Genomic DNA, 20203 nt, shown 5'->3' with positions numbered 1-20203 from the left:
GGATTTGGAGGATTTTATTGTATTGGAGGTATCTGTGCAATGCTTATCTGTGCCACATGTCGGTGTTGTCTCAGAAGCCTACAGGAAGGCAAGGATCTGTATGCCTCAGGAGCCTACAGGAAAGAAGGGATCTGTATGTCTCAGGAGCATTCTGGAAGGCAGGGATCACTGCTGCCTGGTCACTTTATGCTACATTTGAGATCTGATTTTCTGATACTGAAGGGGTATTGTCACTGTCGGCCTTCACTGAGAGATTGGCTCCTGGGATATGGCAATTGTCCCATGTTTCTCAAGGTCTCATTGATGATCTTTATGGTCAGAAGGCACCATTCCAAGTGGGGCGGGGGAGCGCGGGGGGAACAGGTTGGTAGAGGACCTCTGGTTCCAGATATTAAGCACAAGGCCCTTTCTCATATTTGTTTCAGTGCACGAGTCGATGATGTGTTGGAGCTCGTCCTCCAATAGCGTGCACATGTAAGCACATCTGGATGCAGCAGCTTGGTAACTGTCATCGTGGCTACCTTGGTTCTGGAATGGAGGTGATGTGGGTTGAGTAACTTCTCTTTTTATGCTGTACATTACCCCCAGTGAACTGAGATCAACTGGGAGAGTGGGCAAAGGAAAGGTGCAGGGAATTTAACTCAGACAAGTGCAAAGTAATTCATTTTGGGAAATTAAACCAGGGCAGGACATACACAATGAATGTCAGGGCCCTGGGGAGTGTTGTGGAACAGAGAGACCGAGGGGTACAAGTACATAGTTCCCTGAAAGTGGCAACCCAGGTAAACAAGGGTTTGTAGAAGGCCTATGGCATGCTTGTCTTTGTTGGACAGGGCATTGAGTACAAGAGTTGGGATGTCATGTTACAGCTGCACAAAACATCGGTGAGACCGCACCTGGAATATCATGTGGAAGTTCTGGTCACGATACCATTGGAAGGATGTGATTAAGTCAGAGAGGGTGCAGAAAAGATTCAGAATGCTGTTGCAGGGACTGGAGGCCTTGAGTTATAAGGAGAGACTGAATGGGCCGGGATGGTTTTCCCTGGAGCAAAGAAAGCTGAGGGGTGACCATACAGACATTTATAAAATGACAAAGGACATAGATAAGGTGGACGGACATAGTCTTTTTCCCAGGGTAGGGAAGTCTAAAACTAGAGGGCATCCGTTAAAGGAGAGGGGGGAAAGATTTAAAGGGGACCTAAGGGGCTAGTTTTCCGCATAGACGTTGGTGGGTAAATGGAACGAGCTGCCAGAGGAAGTGGGAGAGGCGGGTACAATTACAATGTTTAAAAGACATTTGGACAGGAACATGGACAGGAAAGGTTTGGAGGGATATGGGTCCAATGCAGGTAAATGGGACTGGTTCAGGAAGGCATCTTGGTTGGCATGGATGAGCTGGGCCATAGTGCCTGTTTCCATGCTGTATAACGCTGTGACACTTTGTTTAAGAGGCATTAAGGCAGACGCTTAAATCGGCAAGGTTTGGAAGGATACGGTCCTCATGCAGGTAAATGCGATCGGTGTAGATGGGCAAAAAGGTTAGCAAAGATGTGGTAGACGGAAGGGTTGGTTTCTGTGCTGTACAACTTTGCCCTAAAAACAGAAAAGGCGAGGACCAAAACACCAACTGTTTATCTCCCCACTGATGCTGCTTGACCTGCTGAGTGCTATAGTTTCAGACCTGCAGTGTTTTTCACTCCTCTGCTAGGGGAACTAGATCCTTCCTATTTTATCCCATCCCCTCATAATTTTACACACATCATTTAGGTCTCACCTCAGTCATGTCCCTTTTTAGCCTCCCTGCTCAGGGAGAACAGGCCTAGCGCCTCCAGTCTCTCGTAACTGAAACGCTCCATCCCAGGCAACGTCTTGTTGAGTCTCCTGTCCAACCTCTCCAACGCTGTCCCTTCCTGTACCTTCATGACCAGAACTGCACACAGCACTCCAGCTGAGGTATGACCAAGGTTTTATAAAGTTGGAGCATTACCTCCATGCTTCTGTAGTCATTGACCAGAATCCCGTAAGCCTCCCCAACCACGTTGCCTACCCATGGATCTGCCACCCTCAAGGAGTTGTACTCTGAGATCCCTCTGTTCCTCAAGACTTTGCTATTCATGGTGCATGTCCTAGCCTCATTGGTGTTCCCAAAATGCATTACCTCACATTTGTCTGGGTTAAACTCCATCTGCCATTTTTCAGGGCAGTTGAATATTGGCTGTTAATAAAGATTGGCTGGACTGGGGTTGTTTTCTTTGGGAAAAGGAGGCTGATGGGAGATTTAATCAACATGTATAAGGAGGAACTTATTCCCATTAGCACAGAGGTCAGTAACTAGGGTACATAGAGTTAAGGATTACTGGGGGCATGAGGATACTTATTTCATGAGAAGAATGATGCCGGTCTGGAATTTACTGCCTGAAATTGTGCAGGAGGTAGCAACCCTTCTTTGGTTTAAATGTCACAAGGGTGAACCATTGGAATGCTGTAATGTACACTGATAGAGATAAAGGCCTGGGAAACAGGTTTGGACGATGTGGTTGTTCTTTCGGGCAGCATGAATACAATGGGTCAAACAGCCTCCTTCCATCTGAAATGTCAGTGAACCTGTGAGAGATTGGAAGGATTGGGAAGTTGTTGAAGGGGCAGGGAGCATCAGCAGAGGAAGGAGAAGTAGAGGTCGGACATGGTGCAGATTCTCTCCTTGTTTTCAAAACCTAGCGCTATAAATTCCTCTGGCCTTGTAACCTCGAAGATCTCAGGATCACCCTAATTCAGGCACAGTTAGTCATACCATCACCCTCATGTATGCCTTCAGCTGCTTGGACATACTCTCTGGAGTTCCTTCCTGAACTTCTTCCTTTTCTCTGTAAATTCATCCTCTTTATGTCACTTGCCCTTAGATTTTCTTCTGTGGCTCTTAAATTTTATTTTGATAAAGCATCACAGAAGAATAGAACTGTCCGTTCCAAGAATCTGTCCTGTACTTACAGTGATGACTTTGGTGAACTCCTTTACAGAGTGTTATCTGCAGAGGATTTGCTGATGGGAGACTTGAATTAAACTTCATATCAAGATCTGACTTGAGATTTATCAAGTTACGACAACCCGTTGGCCTTTGAGTAAAAGTCTGTCTGTGCATGGAAGTGTCAGCGGGACTGGAAAAGCACAAAGAGAAACAGACACACATACACAGGCTCAGGATGTCCCAGTACCCTCACTGTTCAACCAGATGCACGGCCTGAGCAAACATCAAGATATTCGCAAGAAGAAGGAACTTGGCACCTGTTCTGTGTGTGTGTGGACGAGGCTTCAATTAATTACCCAACCCGGTGAGTCACAAGGACACTCAGACCATGGAGAAACCATGTAAGTGTGGGGACTGTGGGATGGGATTCAGTTACCCATCCCAGCTGGAAATTCACCAGCGGGCGCACACCAAGGAGAGGCCGTTCATCTGTTCCATGTGTGGGAAAGGATTCACTCGTTCGTCCCACCTGCTAACACACCAGCGAATTCACACTGGGGAGAGGCCATACACCTGCACAGTCTGTGGGAAGGGATTCACCGAGTCATCCAAGCTGAAGGCACATCACCAAGTTCATAGTGACGAGAAAACATTTAATTGTTCTAATTGTGAAAAGAGCTTTAAAAGCTCTCAATATCTGCGGAGACATCAGCAAGTTCACACAACGGAGAGGCCGTTCACCTGCTCTGTGTGTGGGAAAGGATTCACCCGTTCGTACAGCCTTCTGCTGCATGAGCGGGTTCACACTGGGAAAAGGCCATACACCTGTGCCAAGTGTGGGAAGGGATTCAACCAGTCATCTGACCTGCTGAGACACCAGCGAGTTCACACTGGGGAGAGGCCGTTCACTTGCTCCATGTGTGGGAAAGGATTCACTCGTTCATCCAATCTCCTGGTTCACGAGCGGGTTCACATTGGGAAGAGGCCATTCGCCTGTTCCGTCTGTGGGAAGGGATTCAACCAATTAGCCGGCCTTCTGATACACAAACGAGTCCACACTGGGGAGCGGCCGTTCTCCTGCTCAGTGTGTGGGAAGAGATTCATTTCCTCCTCCAACCTGTTGGTGCACCAGCGAGTTCACACCGGGGAGCGGCCCTTCTCCTGCCCCGTGTGTGGGAAGGGATTCACTTGTTCGTCCAACCTGTTGGTGCACCGCCGGGTTCACACGAGGGAGAGGCCGTTCTCCTGCTCCATCTGTGGGAAGGGATTCACTCAGTTGTCTAATTTACAGACACACCAGAGAATTCACAGTTGACTGCAAAGGTCAAGATTCTGCTGTGACTGTTGATCATTCTCGGGTTTGATTCTGATGCTGTTAAACTACAGAATATTTGTACAATTTATTAATACTCTATAAAGATGTTAAATAAATAGGCTTTTTTTAAACAATGTGTATGGAGTGGAATCCATCTGAGAAGTGAGTCCTTCAACTTATTTAAGGATGGATCTACAACTTGGCCAAGTCTAACATCATAGAATTTTCTGTATAGTGGTTAGCACAATGCTTTACAGCGCCAGCGACCCAGGTTCAAATCCGGCCACTGTCTGTAAGGAGTTTGTACGTTCTCCCCGTGTCTGTGTGGGTTTCTTCCGGGTGCTCTGGTTTCCTCCCACATTCCAAAGACGTACAGGTTAGGTAGTTATGGGCATGCTATGTTGGCGCCGGAAGCATGGCGACACTGGTAGGCTGCCCCCCAAAATCACTACGCAAAAGATGTATTTCACTGTGTGTTTCGATGTACATGTGACTAATAAAGATCTTGTCTTACAATCATTCAGGGTAGACGTTGACAAGAAAAATTAAGAAAATAAGTACTCTTTGGTGTTACACCCAGAATATTAATTCTAATTTGGTGATGCAGCAATTTTTCCTGGACTCCACCTGTGAAAATAATTTAATGGGAACGCAGGTGTTGGGATCTGGAGCATTAAACAATCTGCCGGAGGAACGTGGGGGTGGGGGGGTGGTTGGTAGGGGTGGGGGTGGTGGGGGGCATCAAGCAGCATCACATCCTGATGCAGGTTTTGACCCGAAACTTCAAAAGTTCCTTTCCCACCACAGATGCTTCTCGACCTGCTGGGTTCCTCCAGCAGACTGCTTGTTGCATGAACGCCGTTTATATTGTCCCTTTGCCAAATCTTTTTAACATTTTGAACTCCTGAATCAGACCAACTTACTGCCATCCAAACTCAAGATCAGTTTATGCAGCCTGTCCTCATTCGACCTTTCAAACCCCAGTTTCAATCTGATGCTTGAATTGCACCATTCCAAAGACAAAATATCCTTCCTGTGGATCAGAGCCCAGAATGGAACACACTTTTCCTGAGAAGGGATCCCACACTGAACTCCTTCTCCCAACATTATTCCCTTTGTCTGTAAAGAGCAGAAGAACATCTTGGCTTTCTTTCTGGAAAAAAAAAATCTCCATTTAGCCACCTTCAGAGCTTTTAAAATTGAAGATTTTTATTGAATGTTTTCACTGGTAGGGAAGTGCAAAAACTAGAGACCACCAAATAAAGATAGTCTCTCTTAAATCCAACGAGAAGAACCATGTGCTGCAGTCAGTGGTGAGAAGGTGAACAACAGGGAGTGGTCAACGTGGGTAGTGTGAGAGAGGAGGGAGTCGAGTTAGATGAGGAAAGGGGATTTGGGAAATAGGGCCCCAGTGAGCAAAAGTAATGGAGGAAACAGCCTCAATTTTTAAAAGGAGAGAGGCTGTATACCTGCACAGTGTGTGTGGGCACAGATTGTTGTTCCCCAACATTACAGATTATCTTGTCACTATCACGTTGCCCCTGTGGGAATTTGCTGGGTACAGATTGGTTGCCACATTTCCATGATTACAAGTGTGCTACACTTTCAGCTGAGATTGTGAAAACACCTCACGAATACAAATCTTTTGTTACCCTATTGTGACCTTTGGTTATATCTTTCCCGAACCCTTATCAAATGCTTCTCCTGAAAGTCCACTCAGATATCATCTGTTGACGCTATCGTGTATGTCTTGCTTGCAATTTAAATAAAACAATGCATTTAGTCAAACATAACCAACCCTCCATGGAACCAGATAAGATATCTTTATTCGCTACATGTACATCGAAACACACTGTGAAATGCATCTTCTGCGTAGAGTGTTATGGGGGCAGCCCGCAAGTGTCGCCACGCTTCTGGCGCCAACATAGCATGCCCACAACTTCCTAACTCGTACATCTTTGGAATGTGGGAGGAAACCGGAGCACCCGGAGGAAACCCACGCAGACACAGGGAGAACCTACAAACTCCTTACAGACAACAGCGGGAATTGAACCCAGATTGCTGTCGCTGTAATAACGTTACGCTAACTGGTACACTACCTGTTGCCTGCCCTACATTGCTTCCCTATGATCAATCATTATTTATTCTGATGATAAGTGCCAATAACTTCACAACTATCTGTAAAATTCTGCTGTTTCCATTCCATGAGGTGCGATTCATTTCATCCTGCAGCCAAATATATGAACAGGAAAAGACCACTCAGCCCCTTGGACCTGGTCCAACATTCATTGTCATTGTGGCTGATCATTCCATCTTTTTTAAGGCTGTTGTGCGGCAAAACCATGTTCATCTCAGATTTAAAATTATTATTTCACATTCCACCAATTTTAATTGGAGACTGTTCCACACTTTTATCACCCTTACTGTGCTCAAGTGTTTCCTGATTTTTCTTCTGATTGGCCTGGCTCTGATTTTAATGTTTTGTGTCCTGTTGAACAGGAAAAGGTTTGTAGAAGAAAAACTTTTCTCATGGAACTTCTCTCAAGAAGTTTCATAGCGAGAAAAATAATCTCCCCTATCAATTCATTTTGAAGACCTGAAAACCTAAAATCTGCAATTTTAGCTGAGATCAAAAACAGATCTATAAATCTCGCTATTCAATATTTAATTTAACCATTAACCTCAGCAGCCCTTTGGGGGAGCATTGCTGCAGGTTTTCCACACCCTTCAGGTGCAACAGTTCTTCCGAACATCACCTGTAAACCCCTTCACTTTGATTGCGCCCCTTGCCCTGAACTCAGCGGAAATGCTTTCTCTCTACAAATGCCTTGAATGCACCTCCATGGGACTGCACGGTCATCATCTACAATCAAAGTAATAGAAACATCATCCAGCAAATGTCCTCATAATTAAATTTTCTCAGCTTCGGTGTCAGTTTGGTGAATCTCCAAAGTCATCCACTCCAAGGCCAATAAATCACTGCAGAGGAGCAGAGTTCCCTTTGTATTCCAGCCCCCTTCAAACAAAGGCCAACACAACATTCACTCCTCTAATTATTATTTGCACATATCCACCACTGTACTTAGAACCCTAAATCTCTCTGCCCATGGATGTTTCCTAACCGCTGAGCATTTCGACAGTGATCACATATTTCTTGCTTATCTCCAAACTGGATGAGCTCTCACTTCCCCACAATACGCATCCCCTTCTACAGTTTCTGCCCTTTCCCTTTATCTTATCAGTAAATCCTCACAACTTTCTAATGTACAGCCTAACTCGCTGCTGTCAATAAACTCTATTCGTTAAAAGAAATCACTTTTCTAACACACATTGCAAGGTCCTGCTCCAGACCATTGGGTTTCCCCTGCGTTAAGCCACAGCAATGCAGTGGTTTGACCTTCTGATGTTTCCTCTCCTTCCTACATTCCCCAATACATGCCTCACACAATCTTGCCTTGCACACCACTCTCCTAGCCCCAGGGTATATTTAAAGTGGAGGTTGACAGGTTCTTGATTGGTAAGGGCATCAAAGGTTAGGAGGAGGAGGCAGGAGAACAGGGTGGAGAGGGAAAAATAAACCAGCCATAATCGAATGGCGGAGCAGACTCGATGGGCCGAAGGGCCTAAATCTGCTCCTATATCTTATGGCTGTATAGTCCCTTTCTTCCAACCCCCCCCCACCTCCAAATCTGAAAGCTACTGAATTCAATCACCCCTGCTGAGGTCTGAAGGCTCTAAAACTGAAGCTTGGTTTGAGTCAATACATCACCTACTGGGCCTTCTTTCCTTCCCCACATGGTTGTGTTCCATACTCTGGGTTCTGCCCCGGGATTCTCAGTATAACCAGACAGGATGTGTTTGAGACACTGTCTCCCAGCTCTGCACTGTGGAAGAGACGAGGAGAATACCAGATCCCTGACTGACCCCGCATTGTGTCGTCACTGCATTGTTTGGCAACCAAACTCCCTGAGCCCCACTCATTGTGGGCTGTGAGTGTTGCATGGGGTAACACAGAGGGAGCTTTACTCGGTATTTAATCTGCGCTGTACCTGTCTTTGAGTCTTTAATGGGACATGGCAGAAGGAGCTTTACGTTGTTTTGCGTTCTGTACCTGCAAATTCTGCCCCCCGAGACTGTTTGATGGCACAGAGCAGAGGCGGTTACACTCTGTATCAAACCTATGATGTGCCTGTCCTGGGAGTTCTTGATGAAACAATTTAACTGAAGCCATGCTAGATCTAGTTTTAGGAAATGAACCGGGACAGGTGAATGATCTATTGGTGGGTGAGCATTTGGGGGACAGTGACCATTGCTCCATAACCTTTAAAATTGTCATGGACAGGGACAGGTGTAGAGAGGACAAGAAGATATTTAATTGGGGAAGGGCGAACTATGAGGCTATAAGGAGAGAACTTGGGGTCCTTTTTGAAGGGAAATGTACTATGGAGATGTGATCGATGTTCAGGGATCTTATGCAGGATGTTAGGGATAAATATATCCCAGTGGGGCAGAGAAGGAATGGCAGGGTGAAGGAACCGTGGGTGACGAGAGAGGTGAAACGACTAGTTAGGGAGAAGAAGGTAGCATACATAAGGTATAAGCAGCAAGGTTCAGACAGGGCGCGTGAGGAATATAGAGTAGCGAGGAAGGAACTTAAGAAAGGGCTGAGGAGAGCTAGAAGGGGACATGAAAAGGCGTTGGCTAGTAGGATTAAGGAAAATCCCAAGGCCTTTTTCACATACGTGAAGGGTAGGAGGATGGCTAGGGTAAAGGTAGGTCCGATTAAAGACAAAGGTGGGAAAATGTGCCTGGAGGCGGCTGAAGTGGGAGAAGTTCTCAATGAATACTTCTCTCCGGCATTCACCAAGGAGAGGGGTCTTGATGATGCGGAAGGGAGTGCTGGTAAGGGTAATGTTCTCAAGGTTGTAGATATCAAGAGGGAGGATGTGTTGAAGTTGTTAAATAATATGAAGACAGATAAATCTCCAGGGCCTGACGGGATTTTCCCCAGGCTGCTTCGAGAGGCGAGGGAGGAGATTGTTGAACCGCTGGTAAGGATCTTTGAGTCCTCGTTGTCTACGGGGATGGTGCCGGAGGATTGGAGGGTGGCGAATGTTGTCCCCTTGTTCAAAAAAGGTAGTAGGGATAGTCCAGGGAATTACAGACCGGTGAGTCTCACGTCTGTGGTGGGTAAGCTGTTAGAAAGGATTCTAAGAGATAGGATCTATGAACACCTAGAGAATCATGGACTGATTAGAGACAGCCAGCATGGCTTTGTGAAGGGAAGATCTTGCCTCACAAGCCTGATAGAGTTCTTTGAGGAGGTGACGAGGAAGATTGATAAGGGTAGTGCGGTGGATGTGGTCTATATGGATTTTAGTAAGGCGTTTGATAAGGTTCCTCATGGTAGGCTTCTTCAGAAGGTCAGAGGCCAAGGGATCCAGGGAAGCTTGGCTGTGTGGATTAGGAATTGGCTTGCCTGTAGAAAGCAGAGGGTTGTGGTGGAAGGAGTGCCCTCGGATTGGAGGGCAGTGACTAGTGGTGTCCCGCAGGGATCGGTTCTGGGACTTCTACTTTTTTGTGATATTTATAGATGACTTAGATGAGGGGGTGGAAGGCTGGGTTAGTAAGTTTGCGGACGACACTAAGATTGGCGGTGTTGTGGATAGTGTGGAGGGCTGTCGGAGCTTACAGAGGGATATTGATAGGATGCAGATCTGGGCTGACAAGTGGCAGATGGAGTTCAATCCGGAGAAGTGTGAGGTAGTACACTTTGGAAGGACAAACTCCAGGGCAGAGTACAGGGTAAATGGCAAGGTACTTAGCAGTGTAGAGGAGCAGAGGGATCTGGGGGTTCATATTCACAGTTCACTGAAAGTTGCCTCACAGGTGGATAGAGCAGTTAATAAGGCCTATGGGATGTTGGCTTTCATAAATCGTGGGATTGAGTTTAAGAGCCGCGAAGTGATGATGCAGCTTTACAAAACTCTAGTTAGACCACACTTGGAGTACTGTGTTCAGTTCTGGTTGCCGCATTATAGGAAGGATGTGGAGGCATTGGAGAGGGTGCAGAGGAGATTTACCAGGATGCTGCCTGGATTAGAGCGTATGGAATATGAGGAGAGGCTTAAGGTGCTAGGGCTTTATTCACTGGAAAGGAGAAGGATGAGAGGAGACATGATAGAGGTATATAAAATATTGAGAGGAATAGATAGAGTAGACAGTCAGTGCCTCCTTCCCAGGGCACCAATGCTCAAGACAAGAGGGCATGGCTTTAAGGTTATGGGTGGGAGGTTCAGGGGAGATGTCAGGGGGAGGTTTCCCACCCAGAGAGTGGTTGGCGCATGGAATGCACTGCCTGGGGTGGTGGTGGAGGCAGATACATTGGACAGGTTCAAGAGTTTGTTGGATAGGCATATGGAGGAATGTGAGATAGAGGGATATGCGGGAGGAAAGGGTTAGTGTGAGGGTGGTTTGATGGATGGCATAACATGGTGGGCCGAAGGGCCTGTTTTTTGCTGTTTGGTTCTATGGTTCTATGGAAGCCTGATTTCCCTGAATGAATTTTGAACAACTACCTCAGATCTCCTTTCTGTTTGAATGAAATCAGCCCCAGTTTCTCCAATGCTGTCACCACAGTGATTTTCTTCTTCAGCTTATCCAAGGCCTATCCAATTCCATCCAAGACCAAGCAGATGACTGCTACTCCTATTTTCTTCTTGTGCTGTGTTTTCTGTGCATGTTGTCTGGAACTTAACATACACTCTGCAGCATCTGCAATTTTTGCTTTCTGATTTACAGTTTCATTTCCAAAGATATGGTTGAGTGCTGCTCCCGTCTCCAGCAGTCTACATATTGTCTCAGAAAACATCTGCTGGACGCACTGAACAAATTGGTCCCCTCTACACCCCTTGAACTAAGACAATCCCAGGCAATGCTGGAACAGGCTGACAGACGAGGTGATGGAATCAGATACCATTACTACATTCAAGAAGCATTTAGTCAGACACAAATAGGAAAGGCATAGAAGGATACAATCCTAATGTGGGCAAATTGGATGAGCGTAAATAGGTACAATGATCACCAGGGCCCATTCTGTGCTGTACAACTCTGACAAATTTACTACAAAAGTTAAAATTCCCCAGTGCTATAACACTATTGCTCTTACACAATAATGAGAAAGAGAAGGTCAGCCTGAATTAGAAACTCAAACAGCTGCTTCACTGCGGGCAGGGTGCTATGGCAATGGTGATGAGACATTTCATTCCCCAGACTCAAGTAGGAATTCTAATCAGAAGAGGAGGACGAGCAGTTTCTGAGTTATTAAGCAGAATATTAACTTAAATCTAAAGATTAGGTCGCAAAGTCTTGTGTTTAGACCTGAAGTCATGAAACTTTAAGGGATAAGGTAACTAAAAGTAGTTTTAGCGATAATGAAAAAAATACTGAAGAGAAATAACAGCTGATAATCAGGGAAGGAGTCCTTGGAATTAATAGATGAGAGGAATTCAAGCTCCCTTTTCCCGCTAAAACTGAATAGAGGTCATGGGTCTGAAATGGGTCACTACGTGGTATAAAAACAAGGGAGTTATTGTTTTAGGGGGGAAATGGAGGCCAGAATCATCAAAGAACAAACTCAGGGAGCCTGAGATCATCCAGCAAACTGAACTTGTAGGTTAATGCAGACCTGCGGGATTTTCATGATCGCTTGGATTTGTGGGTCAAAGTAAGAAACAGCAGTGGACGAAGAACTTACTATGAAGGTATTAAAGTTACAACAGAGAAGAGCAGAGCACAGGAACAGGTCCTTCAGCCCACCATGTACGTGCCGGCCATGATGCCGATTAAAACTGTGCATCTGCCTGCAGATGGTCCATATCCCTCCTTCCCCTGCTTGTATCTGTCTAAATGCATCTTAATTATTGCTATCATACCTGCTTCCACCACTTTCCCTGGCAGCGTGTTCCAGGTGCTTACCACTCTCTGTGAGAATAAAAACTTGCCTCGTAAATCTCCTTTAAGCTTTCCCCCTCTCATCTTGAAGCTTTCCCCTTGAGCATTTGATATTTCCATCCCGGGGAAATGACTGTCTTCCCCACCCATCCCTCTCTTAATTTTATAAACTTCTATCAGGTTGTCTCCTCGGCCTCCAACACTCCAGAGAAAACAATCCCAGTTTGTCCAACCTCTCCTTGTCGGTAATATTGTCTAATTCATGCAACATCCTCCTGAACCTCTTCTGCACCCTCTCCAAAGCCTCCACATCCTTCCTGCGATGCGGCGAGCAGAAATGCAAAGCTAAAGCTGTTGGAATAAAAACAGAAGCCGTGGAAGTACACAGCAGGTCAGGCAGCATCTGCGGAAAGAGAAACATGTTTCGGGTCGATGACCTTTCCTTAGAGCCTGGAGGAAACTTGCAATGAAACAAGCCACAGAGTAAGGCTAGAAGGATGGACAGAATAAAAGGGAATGTCGTTGGTGGGGTGGAGACCAGGAGAGATTGAACGACACAAGTGGTGGCAAAGAGATGGTGGTAAGAGAATGTCTGGATGAGCTGTCATTCGAAGGAGGTAAATCTGAATTACCAGAAGAGAAGGGAGTTTACAAAACTGAATGCTGGAAATCTGAGGTATTGGTTTATTATTGTCACTTATACCGAGGTACAGTGAAAAACTTGTCTTGCATGCCGTTCATACAGATAAATTTATTACACAGTGCATTGAGGTATTACAGGGTAAAAACAATAACAGAATACAGAGTAAAGTGTCACAGCTACAGGGAAGTTCAGTGCAGGTAGACAATAAGGTGCAAGGTCACACACGTCCATCTCATCGTATAAGGGAACCATTCAATAGTCCAATCATCGTGGGATAGAAGCTGTCCTTGAGCCCGATAGTATGTGCCCTCAAGCTCCTGTATCTTCTGCCCGATGGGAGAGGGGAGAAGAGAGAATGACCCGGGTGGGTGGGGTCTTTGATTATGCTGGCTGCTTCACCAAGGCAGCGAGAGGTATAGACAAGAGTCCATGGAGAGGAGGCTGGTTTCCGTGATACGCTGAGCTGTGTCCACAACTCTCTGCAGTTTCTTATGGTCCTGGGCAGAACAGTTGCCATACCAGTATGAGATCTGAATGGCTGATTTTTGTTTTGGAGTTGTTGAATGTGACTGCCCTGCTAAGTATTCCCAGCCTGTTCTGTCTTTATTTCAGATTTTCAGCATCTGCTGTAGTTTAGATTTCCATTAAAGTTGCTGACGTTGGAATAGAATTAGCGACACAAGGGATTAGTGAACCGACACCCCTTCGTCTCTCTGCTTCTCTATTCCTCATGAACATTTACACCTCCACTCAACAAGATCATGTCTGATCTTTTACCTCTGCTGACTTTCCAGCACTAATTCCATATCCCTTCATTTCCATAATAAACAAAAATCTTCTGATCTCTGCAACTGAGCCTCCACAGCCCTCTTCGATAAAGCATGCATAGGTTTTAGGTGAGAGGGGAAAGATTTAAAGGGGACCTGAGGGGCAACTTTTTCACACAGAGGTTGGTGGGGATGTGGAACAAGCTGCCAGAGGAAGTGGTAGAGGGGTACAATTACAATGTTTAAAAGAAATTTAGACAGGTTTGTGATAGGAAGGGTTTGGAGGGATATGGGCCAAATGCAAGCAAAAGTGAACAGGCACTTTGGTCAGCATGGACAATATGGGCTGAAGGGCCTGTTTCCGTGCTGTATAAATCCAATGATTCAATACCTCTGGGTCAAGAAATTTCTTCTCAGAAATGAAAGGCTGACTCTTAGAGTCACAGAAAAAGACAGCAAGGAAACAGGCCCTTCGGCGTACCGAGTCCATGCTGACCATCAAGCCCCCATTTACACTAATCCTACATTAATACCATTCTGTATTGTCCCCACAATCCCATCAACTCCACCTCAATTCTTCCACTCACCTACACACTAGGGGTAATTTACAGTGGCCAGCTAACTGCAAACCTGCATGTCTTTGCGATGTAGCAGGAAACCGGAGCACTCAGAGGAAACCCACGCAAGTCACAGAAAGAATGCGCAAACTCCACACAGACAGCACCCGAGGTCAGGATTGAACCTGGGTCTCTGCTGCAGTGTGGCAGCAGCTCTACTTAGCTACGCCAGTGTGTCACTATTATTTTCATATACTCTTACATAGACTCTTCTTGCTGCCTCGGTAAAGCAGCCAACATAATCAAAGACCCCACTCACCCCAGACATTCTCCCTGCTCTCCCATTGGGCAGAAGATACAAAAGCCTGAAAGCACGTACCACCAGTCTCAAGGACAGCTTCTATCCTGACGTTATAAGACTATTGAACCCTAGTACAATAAGATGGACTCTTGACCTCACAATCTACCTCGTTATGACCTTGCACCTTACTGTCTGCACTGCATTTTCTCTGTAACTGTAACACTTTATTCTGCATTCTGTTATTGTTTTCCCTTGTACTACCTCAATGCACTGTTGTAATGTATTGATCTGTACAGATGGCATGCAAAACAAAGTTTTTCACTGTACCTCAAGACATGTGACAATAATAAACCAATTTAATTCTAAACAACCCAGCAGAGGAAAGATCAACACTGCACCTACCCTGTCAAGCTCTGTATGAATTGTTGAGTTTCAAAATTGCGTTTGAAATGCTCTTTTGACTGAAAATTTCCTCTCCCTTTCGCCCTCCCAAAATCCATCACTTCCCATTTTCTAGCCTTTGGTGTCCTCTGACCCAACTGACCTGCTAATTTGTGAAGTACACTCACAGACCATCCTTCTTGATCCTGCCTGTCAAGATACCAGTTGATCTCTTTATATTTAGAGTAACACTGACTATAGAAGACTTCCCTTTACATCCATCCAGTCTAAAGAGCATTTGTTGACCACCATTTTCTCATTTTCTACCCTAGGCTAATTCCTGGAATGAGAAGGTTGTCCTATTGAGAGAGGCAAGACTACCTGGGTCTTTATGTTTAGAAGAATGAGAGAGGATCTGATATGATTGAATAAGATCACAAGGGGGCTTGATGGAATAGGTGTTGAGATGTTTCTGCTGGTGGTAAAGACATAAACAAGGGGGCCTGGTTACAAAATAATGGTCCGGTCATTTAAAACAGGTGTGTAGAAATTTCTTCTCTGAGGGTAGTGGATCTGTGGAGTTCTCTGCCCCAGACGATGGTGGAGGTCAGATCATTAAATGTATCTCAGGTGGAGATAGGTAAGGAGAGTCATAGAGTAACACAGCCTGCAAACAGGCCCTTCAGCCCAACTGGTCCATGCCGACCACAGCATGCTCCCTGCTTGTCCCAGTTCCCTGCATTCGGCCCATAACCCTCCAAGCCCCTCCCCTCCATGTACCTATCCAAATGCCCCTTAAATGTTACAACTGTACCTGCCTCGACTACTTCCTCTGGCAGCTCGTTCCAGGTCCTCACTACCCCCTGTGTGAAGAAGTTACCTCTCGGGTCTCTTTTAAATCTCTTCCCTCTTTACCTTGCATCTGTGTCCTCTGGTTATGGACTCCCCAACCATGGGGAAAAGACTGTGACCGCCCACCTTATCCATATCCCTCATGATTTTATAAACTTCTGTGAGGTCACCCCTCATTCTCCTACGCTCCAAGGAATAAAAAATCCAGAGTGGCCAACCTCTCCCTATAACTCAGGCCCTCTAGTCCAGTATTTGAAAGGCCAAGAAATTGAGGGTTATGGGGAACTGGCAGAGAAGAGGCGTCGAGTCCAGCATTGGTTTTTATTTGTTCTTTACCCAGCTCCCTAACATGTCACCTCACCTTCCTTTAGCGCAGCGACCCCTCATTTTCTCTGCAAGCAATCCTTGTGGCTCCTGACCCTACTACCTAGGCATTGCCTCAGGATCAAGGACGACTTGCTTCCATTGGGTTTTATGATTCTCACATGTACAGCGAGACCAATGTGGGAATTACAGACTCTTCCACAGAGGGTGTGGGAAGTGCTTGACATGGCAGGTGTGTGGGTCGGCAGTTTGTGAGGTGGTGTGTTCCTCCCACCATTTACGCAGGACTTCCGTGTACTCCTGGTGCACGGACTCAAGACTATCCTAAATACTCCTTCTCCGGTTTGAGTGGTCATCAGCCAAAGATTCCCAGGAGTTAGTGGGGATTTTGCATTTAGAGCCAGAGAATCATAGGGCAATACAGGAAAGAAACAGGTCCTTCAGCCGAACTGCTGACCAAGATGCCCTTCTAAGCTAGATCCAGTTGCCCGTATTTGGCCCATGTCCCTCTAAACCTTTCCTATCAATGTACCTGTCCACATGTCTTTTAAACGTTGTTAATGTACCTGCCTCAACCACTTCCTCTGGCAGCTTGTTTCACATACACACCACCCTCTGTGTGGAGAAGTTGCCCCTCGGGTCCCTTTTAAATCTTTCCCCTCTCACCTTAAGCCTATGCACTCTAGTTTTTGATTCCCTTTCCTTAGGAAAAAGACTGTGTGTATTCCCCTGTCTATGCCCCTCATGATTTTAGTTGCCTCTATAAGGTCGCCCCTCAATCTCCTACGCTTCAAGCAATAAAGTCCTAATGTAGCGGTTAGCGTAACGCTATTACAGCGCCAGCGACCCAGGTTCAGTTCCAGCTGCTGTCTGTAAGGAGTTTGTACGTTCTCCCCGTGACTGCGTGGGTTTCCTCCGGGTGCTCCGGTTTCCTCCCACATTCCAAAGACGTACGGGTTAGGAAGTTGTGGGCATGCTACGTTGGCGGCAGAAGCGTGGCGACACTTACGCGTTGCCCCCAGAACACTCTACGCAAAAGATGCATTTCACAGTGTGTTTCGATGTACATGCAACTAATAAAGATATCTAATCTGATCTTACGTTACCCAACCACTCCCGATAACAGGCCCTCGAGCCCTGGCAACATTTTCATAAATCTTCACTGCACTCTTTCCAGATTAATGACATCTTTCTTATAACAGGGTAACCAAAACTGTACACAATATTCCAGGTACGGCTCACCAACGTCTTGTATGACTGCAACATAACATTCCAACTCATATATTCAATGTCCTAACTGATGAAGGCCGGTGTGCCAAATGCCTTCTTCACTACTTTCAGTGAACCGTGTACTTGTACTCCAAGGTTCTTCTGTTTTACAACAATCCCCAGGGCCTTACCGTTCATTGCAAAGGTTCTACCCTGGCTTGACTTCCCAAAATGCAACACATTGCACTTATACACTGGGATATATTTCAGAAAGACCCAGGAGTACATTAATTTGGGAAGTCATTTTGCATCAAATGATTTTTCAAAAATATTAATAAATATGACATGATATAATTCTTCATTAAAGTGAAAAGTGTATTCGTTCAATCAGAAGCTGGGCTCCTAAATCTAAACAAAGGAAACCACGAGGGTATGAGGAGGGAGTTGCTATGACAGAATGGGGAGCTTCATGAAAGGGCATGAGGTTGGATAGGCAATGGCTAACATGCAAGGAACAAATGAAGGAATGACAGTTATACATTCCAGGCTGGCATAAAAATCCAAAAGGAAAAGCAACTCAATCATGGCAAACAAACAAAATGTTGAGGATTGTATTGAATCTAAAGGGGAGTGAAATATGGTAATCACCAGACAAAGTAGCAAACCTGAGGACAGGGAACAGTTCATACCTCAGCAAAGAAAGCCAAGAATAAACTTACAGGGAACATAAAAGTGGACTATAAAAGCTTCTATAAATATGTACAAAACAAAAGGGAATATTTGTTGAGTATCAAAAGCACTTTCTGTTTTAACCCCAAATGTAGGTCTCTGACAGTCAGATATGGAGAATTCAAAGTGGGAAACAGGGAACTTGTGGAGCAATTAAACAAATATTTTGGTTCTGAGATCACAAAGGAAAATACAAAAAGCTTTATAGAAATCTTGCGGAACTGAGAATAAAATGAAGGTGAGGAAGTAAAGTGAGTTAATTTTGGTAAGAAAATAGTGCAGGAGAAATTGATTTCCTCAGGGACGCTTTGAGCAGTCCATGAATTCTTTTCTCTGCCTGACAATCTCTTCCCATCACAGTCCTCAGAATACAGTGTCTGCTTTGGGAATATATTGTCAGGCATGTGAACAATGTGGCACGCCCGACTTAGCCAACTGAAAGTAACTAGAGCGTCAGTGATGAGGATGTTGGCCTGGAAGAGACACTGATATAGGTATGCTAAACCTAGCAGTGAATTTGGAGGATTTTGTGGAGGCAGCATCGGTGGTATTTTTCCAGTATCCTGAGGTACCTGCTGTAGCTAGTCCTTGTCTCAAAAGTATAAAGGAAGGCAGAGGTCACTGTTGTCTGACAGACCCTGAGTTTTGCGCCAGGTTTGAGGTCTTGATCTTCAAATACCCTTTTCCTTCATCGACCAAAGGCTGTGTCACTGCATTGAAGGCTGTGATGGATTTCAATCTCCACCTTCACTGAGAGCTGGCTCCCAAAAAATTGGAAGTGGTCTACGTTTTCCAGGGTCTTGCTGTGAACCTTTATTGTTAGAGAGCAGTGTAGCACTGCAGGGGCAGGTGAGTGGACAACCTTAGTCTTGTTGGTGTTGAGTGTAAGACCCGTTCTGTGTTCAATCGCAATTATCATCGCTCGACTGCTGAGGTCTGGGGTGTCCTTGGTCCCGGAGTGTAGCTTCCCATTGGTTCTGAAGTGTTTCTGTTGTAGATCCATTGGTAAATATCAGGGCTTGCACGTGTGGTCTAGGTGATGGAGACGAATTTCACTGAGCAGCTGAAGGGTGTTCCTCAGTGCCTCCTAATTGGTGGAAAGGCTTTGGTGAGGTAAAAAAAAGGCTGCTACTGCTCCCAACATTTCACTTCAAGCTGTGACGCAGTGAGAATCCGGAACCATGCCCAAAACACTGGAGGAACTCAGTGGGTCAGGCAGCATCTATGGAGGAGAATGGACAGTCAACATTTTGGGGTCGAGACCAGATGGTCTGAGTCCAGGTAAAAGCTCTCGACCTGAGATGTGGACTGTCCATTTCCCTCCATAGATATCACCTGCACTGTACTTGGAGGACCACCTGCCCTGTAGGTGGTAGATCACCTGCCCTATACTTGGAAGGTCACCCACCTACCCTATACTTAACGTCCTGAGTGTCCAAGGTGCACTCCAGCTTCTCTGGCACCCACTGATTGCAAAGGCCTGAAGTGAACACAACCCATCTCTCTCCAAGGACACCTAACCATGAACATAATCTTGGAGGAGAAGCAGGCAGACAAAGGTGGATGATCCCCCCCTGACATCACACAGCCTGGTCCAGTGGATGGTCACTGTGGCCAGGCCCAAGTGGTCCCTTTGACTGATCTGCCTCACTTCATAACTATGCCCAAAGGTTAGGTGCGTGGAGCTGGAGTGCGGTCATAACTGGAGCAGGGATTAGCCAGTGAACCTTACATCAGTGGTAGGGAAATTATTGGATAGGATTCATGTACATTTGGAAAGGCAGGGGTTGATCAGGGTTCATCAGCATGGCTTTCTGCAGGGGAAGTCCTGTCCCACCAGGAGACACAAGAGACAGCAGATGCTGGAGCGACACACAAAATGCTGGACAAACTCAGCAGGTCAGGCAACATCTGTGGAGTAAAATGGACAGTCGACATTTCGGGTTGATAACTATTAGTCACATGTACATCGAAACACACAGTGAAATGCATCTCTTTGCGTAGAGTTTTCTGGGGGCAGCCCGCAAGTGTCACCATGCTTCCAGTGCCAACATAGCACACCGACAACTTCCTAACCTGTACGTCTTTGGGATGTGGGAGGAAACCCACACAGACACAGGGAGAATGTACAAACTTCTTATACACAGCGGCCAGAATTGAACCCGGGTCGCTGGCGCTGTAATAGCGTTAACACTAACTGTGAGA

The 20203-nt window shown here is 45.8% G+C and overlaps 1 protein-coding gene across 6 annotated transcripts in view; it reads left to right on the top strand.

The window, feature by feature from the left end:
• Positions 1–20203, top strand: part of LOC127576365 (zinc finger protein 239-like) — a 49351-nt gene that overhangs the window by 20873 nt on the left and 8275 nt on the right. For 2 of the 6 annotated variants that reach the window (XM_052026877.1, XM_052026876.1), the window contains exons 2-3: positions 426–539; positions 3020–4366. In XM_052026877.1, the coding sequence (XP_051882837.1) occupies positions 3356–4282 (927 nt within the window). In that variant the 5' untranslated portion in view covers positions 426–539; positions 3020–3355 and the 3' untranslated portion in view covers positions 4283–4366. Of the gene's footprint in view, positions 1–425; positions 545–3019; positions 4367–20203 lie in introns of those variants that run through there. The other 4 variants (XM_052026878.1, XR_007957230.1, XR_007957231.1 and 1 more) reach the window with 4 other exon arrangements.

Source organism: Pristis pectinata, chromosome 12, assembly GCF_009764475.1.
Source record: "Pristis pectinata isolate sPriPec2 chromosome 12, sPriPec2.1.pri, whole genome shotgun sequence".
NCBI lineage: Eukaryota > Metazoa > Chordata > Chondrichthyes > Rhinopristiformes > Pristidae > Pristis > Pristis pectinata.
Note: the sequence above shows the minus strand (reverse complement) of the source record. Positions and strands in the feature narration are given on the sequence as shown.